The 6,081-nt window shown below is 41.7% G+C and overlaps 1 protein-coding gene across 1 annotated transcript; it reads left to right on the top strand.

The window, feature by feature from the left end:
- Positions 1 to 4,716: 4,716 nt before the first annotated feature.
- Positions 4,717 to 5,875, top strand: LOC149151790 (uncharacterized). The gene is made up of 3 exons (XM_089443269.1): positions 4,717 to 5,200; positions 5,363 to 5,452; positions 5,607 to 5,875. Exons 1-3 carry the CDS (start codon positions 4,717 to 4,719, stop codon positions 5,873 to 5,875), a joined length of 843 nt encoding a protein of 280 aa, XP_089299395.1.
- Positions 5,876 to 6,081: the final 206 nt, after the last annotated feature.

Below are 6,081 nucleotides of genomic sequence, written 5' to 3'. Positions count from 1 at the left end.
TAGGGACTATGTTATTGCTGGAGGTACAAAAAAATCAGCAAATTACATATGATATGTTTTAATAAAGTAAAGGAGTAGTATTATCGATGAAGATCAGCATTCTCGTGAATTTGTGATTGGTTGTACTGCAGTTTTCGTTTTCTTTTTCATAAATAGGGCACAATCTCTTAATTTTATGTGAACAGAAGTTTTTGATTGAGATAAATTTAAATTAAAATTTTTTGAGGATTCGAGTGAGCTAGAATCTTTTAGATATTACATTTCATGAACAAATTTCTTTATTATAAATGAAACTCAACTTTTGGCAAAATCTCAAGGAAATTTGGGCCAATTTCTATCTTATGAAAAACAACTATTAATACCCCTTATCATACAGAGATGGTAAAAATACCATGAAATAAAGTTGTATGAGATGGAAGATTGCGAGCGCACATTCGGTTTGATTTTTTATATAGGCTCAAGGTTCATAACAATTTGATTTCTTTGATATTAAATTTTATATTGTCGATTTTGTTCTTCTATCGTCGAATTTTTTAGTTCTGAGCCAAAGCATTCCGCAGCGAATGGAATGGAAGACAGGATGCCTGAATTTGTAAAGAGATTGAAGAAAGTAGGGTTAATGTTAGGGAGCGCATATCCTGGTGGCTCTGCAATCTGTGGAGAGAATAGGAAGCTCGCCATGAAGATTACAGTGCGAAGCTCGCCAAATGCTGAGGAGAACGTAGAATGTCGTGAGAAAGTGAAAGGTAACACAGGGGGTTTTTGATTTCTGCCTGCCACTGGGGTTACAGTGTCCTCTGTGAGGGCTTGGTTTTTAAATGGCCTCCTCGTCAGACGGTGACCCAAGATTTGTTTTCCTTCTCACTAACGCCCTGAAAGACAGTTTCAGTTTTTACTTTTCGGTGGTGTATGAGTGGTTCCGAAATGTCTCCTCCCTTTGGGATATGAACGCTGCTACCACAAATGGACTCGGGACATCTAACAGGTATGCCTAAATCTCCGCTCTATTTCTACAAAATGGGTGAACAGACATGAAAACGATTTTCTTCTGGCTCTGTTAAACGCCTTTTGTTTTGTATTTTCCTCATGCCATCTTGTACTGACGCCATTAAAAATTTACTCTTTGCTATTTCTACCTGGTGGCTATCCATCCTCCATCCTTTTTGGCCTCAAATTTCAGATATTATTGTCATCTCTCGACCCTGCATTGAGTTTAGATTCCGGATAAGCAGATTCTGGTGTAAATGTAAGGGATGTTTCTGCTGCTGTATTGTTTTCTAAACTCCAGTGCTTGTATTTAGTTTTGGAAATTAAGATATTCACAGAATTGCTCGATGTTCTGGTTCCTGTTTCTTTTAAGGGTTTTACGCAAGCCACATTTAGTTTTTTCCAATTATGTGTCACGTGCTCTAATCATCTAATGTATACTTTAGTGAATTTACAGATAAGTTTTGTTTGCCTCTTTGGTTTCGCTCTGGTCTGGCCTTGGGTTTTCCTGTGGTCGGAACGGAATCATCGGCTCTTTCTCGGCAGGTTAGGTACACCTCACCTCATAATTGCCTTCGCGTCACTAGTACGCCTCCCCATACACTCTCTGACCTCACAACATTCCAAATCAGGCCAATATTCCCTCTGTCAGTACATTTGTTTTGCATCTTGTTCTGGATTGTCCAAATGATGATGTTTCTTCCCCCTCTGGCATGCAAAATTTAATCTCGCACACGCACTTTATTGCCTTGTTCACGGGGATTGAGTTTCCCAAGGCAATTTGATCTCACTTGGATCTTTCACACCCGCTTTCATTAATATTTGACCTAACACCCATTTCCTCCCTGTCAGACTGACACCCCATAAGCCGTCACTCCCTCGCTTTCTACACTCTCGATGGACGCAGACTCTGACGTGTCTACCACCTAGCTTTAATCTGTGCCACCATGGAAGAAAAATCGCTCCACATGGGACCACGATCATTAGATACATGACGAACTACTTGTGGAGATATCCATGTGCCGGTTGTTGACTTATCTCCGCATTCACTGTAGGGTGGCGAACATGCCTTCCATGAACGACGTCATAAACATCATTCTATGAAAACCACTCCACCACCCCCGCTTATAGCTCTTGACAGCGCCACCCTGGTTGATCGCATAAACAGCCTATAGAAGCGTGCTCTTGTTGGCCGATGGTATTTCCCAGCAATGGAGGACTCTGAGATGAGAAATTGGTTAGGAAAGAAGTGGAAAACTATGCTTGGTTACCTTCCTATGATAGTTAGACTAATGAAAGGCTGGTACAGTTTCCACTTCCTCAGTCAAGAGGATCTTGAGAAAATCAGATCCATTCCATGGGTCCATGGAAAAATCTTTCTAGCCCTGCATAATTGGTACATTGGATATAACCCTCTGCATAATACGCCCATCAATAAACTGATATGGGTTAAATTGCCCGGTTTGCCGATTGAACTGTGGACTAAACAGGCTCTAATGGACATAGGAAATGCCATTGGAAAATTTGTCTATGTGGACCCGAGATGCCTTGGTGCACAAGACAAGAGAGTAGCTTGGATTCTCATTGAGAAGGAATATCGTGGCGGGTTTCCTGATCACATCAAACTACATTGGGAGGATATTAATCTCCATCAGAGACTGGATTACTAGGGGGTGCCCTTTCGCTGCTCTTTCTGTCACCGAATAGGACACCTACGCGAACAATGTCCTCTTCATCCTGGAGGTCGCCTACATGGACAAAAATGTTACAACGCCTCCACGCTATCCAATTTTGATAGGGAACGTCCAAGCATAAAGGGTCAAACGCTTGTGTCATAGTATTAGAAAACGACTCATTCAGGTATGCCTCGAAAGAAAAATTCTCGCCACCCTCTTACTTTCGGTTCTCTTGCAACATGTCTAATTTTTGTTCTGTCCTCTCCAAATATCTCTGAAAAGTTGGATTTTCCATTACCTGGAGGTCCAGCTCACTTTAATTACCCTCCGCCTTTGGAACCTACCTCCTGTCAGGAAATACCTGCGTCTTCTCTGTCTACACATCCCTATCACAACATTCCATCCACTTCGCATATCGCATATGTACCCTCCCCTACTCCTATTCCACCCCGTCGTCAATCCAAGGAGAAAGGCCCATGCCTCAATGTCACTCCTCCTAACTCACCTACTACATCTCCTACGAACTCTGTCGGAAGTGACCTGGACTTCCTTTTGCAAAGAAAGACCCTAGACCTACACTCCCTCACCATCCATAAGCCTAGGTCATCTACCTCCCCACACATCAGCCCTACCTCAGCTGGAAATATTACTATCCAACGGAAGCAAAACTAAGGTAGCCGACATTTTCAGGGAAGAAATAAAAATATCTCATCCGCCTCCCCAATGGACTGCTTCCTTGTTGATGTACCAATTGCAGATTTTTCTTCCTCTGGGGCCCTTAGAGCACGACAGCCCAATGATCTCCTCCCATGACCCGCATCATATCCCTAAACATCCGGGGTCTGGGGGCTGGCCCAAAATTCTTAGCTCTCAAAAACTTGCTCTACTCTCTTCACCCATATATCATTCTCATACAAGAATCTATGCATAATGTCACAGAGGTTGTTCTATACTTTCGAAAAATGTTTCTGAATTAGTACATTTCTACAACTGCTTCATCTGGTCTCTCTGGGGGTTTGGTGGCCTTATGGGATCCTTCTTGGGTCTCTGTTAAGGCTTTTCGGTGTTTTGCAAGTATTCTGCTGGAAGCTAGTTTTCGCGGAATACCTGGCAACATTCACATCCTCAATATATATGCCCCCTACAAGGACCGATTCATTTTCTGGGATCGTGTTTTCTCCTCTGGAATGATGGAACTGGTGTCCCTTATCATTGTGGGGGACCTGAACTGCACCATAAGTTGTGATGAAGTATGGGGGTGTTGCAGGAAAACAGACCCTCTGGCTGGTCTAATTCAAGATGCTATTCTCTTACATAATTTTGTGGACATATGCCCTACAAAAATTGCTCCAACATGGGATAATGGTCGCTCTGGAACAGCTTATGTGGCCAAAAGACTGGACCGCTTTTTGGTCCATGAACAGTTGTTAGAGTGACTTGGGGATGTTCGCGCGGAAACCATCAACAATTTCATTTCTGACCACAGGCCCATCTCGTTGCAATGGAGGAAAACTAGCATCCGTATGGGCATTCCTTTTAAATTCAACAGATCTTGGTTGGAAGATCCGGATTTCAATAAACTTGTTCAGGAGACTTGGGGGTGACAAGCTCTTCCTAGTACTTCCCCCATGATTAATCTCCTTGACAAGCTGGACTCCCTTCGTGGGAAAGTAAAGCTCTGGAAAAAACAAAAGCAAAAGGTCCACAAGAAAGAACTTGATGACATTCAGAAAGAATTGGATTGGATCCTTCCCAAAATGTCCTCACACTGCCTTCCTATGAAGATCCGGCTCCGAATACACGCACTTGAAATCAGAAAGAAAAACATACTGTCATTTGAGGAATCTATCTGGAGATTAAAAATTAGGGTGACCTAGATAAAGGAGGGTGACCGAAATACAAATTTTTTCACCGATTTGCTAACCATCACTGCAACATAAATTCCATCTGGGAGATTATAAATGAGGACGACCAAATTTACCAAACACAAGAAGGTATCTGCAATGTGGTTGTTCATTACTTTCAAAAGGCATATGACAAAAATGAAAATATAATGGCGGAGGATCTAATTTGGGGAATAGAGCCTTATCCCACTATGTACGAAGACGAGAAAAATGAAGAGTTCTACAAGATAGTCACGGAGGAAGAACTCCTGAATGTACTAAAATCCTTCAAGAGGGATAAATGTCTGGGTCCTGATGGATGGACGATTGAACTCTTTACTCATTTTTTTGATCTTGTTAAGAATGATCTTTTGAGCATGGTTGAGGAATCCAGATCCATGGGAAAAATACATCAACACATCACTTCTACATTTATTGCCCTCATTCCAAAGAATAGCAATGCAAAAAATTTCTCAGAATTCAGGCTGATCTCCCTGTGCAACATTATTTACAAAATCATTTCAAAGACAATTGTAGGTAGAATGCAAAATACTCTTTCGCGATACATCTCTCCTGAACAACATGGGTTTCTCCAGAACAGGCTCATCCATGATGCTGTTGCAAACACGCACGAGAGATGTGACTATCTTCCAGGTTGACCTAAGGAAGGCATACAACTGCCTGGATTGGGGCTTCTTTAGATGTGTTCTTATCAAAATTGGACTCAGTGCTAGATGTATAAATTGGATAATGGCATGTGTAGACAATGTAAATTACGTTGTCTTAATAAATGGTTATCCAACTAAATATTTTCAGGCTGCTTAAGGTTTGCGGCAGGGATGCTCACTTTCCCCGCTACTCTTCATTCTGGTAATGGATTGCCTAAGTCTGCACATAAAAAGAGCGGTAATGGAGGAACAATTCCACCCACTGATGATAGGCAACAACAACAGCATTTCACACAGTCTTTTTGTAGATGATATTTTGATCTTGGGTATGCTCTGTCGCTTTTCCTGGTTATGTCTCTTTAATATTTTTAACAAATTTGCAAATGCTACAGGATTGCACATAAATAATGGAAAATCTGTAATATACCACGGAAATTGTGACATGGAGATTATTACATATATTGAAGATTTATTTGGTATCAAGGCAATGCCTGTTCAAAAGGGAATGAAATATCTTGGATATCGTTTAAAACCTTGCTGTTACAAATCTGTTGACTGGCAATGGATTATTGACCGTTTTTTCAAAAGGATATCTAGGTGGGAGTTCAGATGCCTTTCACTGGGTGGGAGAGTTGTCCTCTCCCAAGCAGTTTTAGCATAGTTGGCGGTTTACTGGGCTCATCTATACCACATCCCTGCATCCATTGTCAAGGATCTAAACTGCCTAACAACAAACTTCATATGGGGAGGGAGCCACGAAAGGAAAAAATACCATCTCACCAAACTGGCCAACATCACTCTCCCGAAGGAATTAGGTGGATGGGGGATTATGGACCTTCGCAGATTTGGCGGAACGCTGTTGATGAA

The sequence above is a fragment of the Pinus tabuliformis genome, chromosome 9, assembly GCF_031772625.1.
Source record: "Pinus tabuliformis cultivar Carrire ecotype Pingquan chromosome 9, CPIR1, whole genome shotgun sequence".
In the NCBI taxonomy this organism is placed as follows: domain Eukaryota; kingdom Viridiplantae; phylum Streptophyta; class Pinopsida; order Pinales; family Pinaceae; genus Pinus; species Pinus tabuliformis.
Note: the sequence above shows the minus strand (reverse complement) of the source record. Positions and strands in the feature narration are given on the sequence as shown.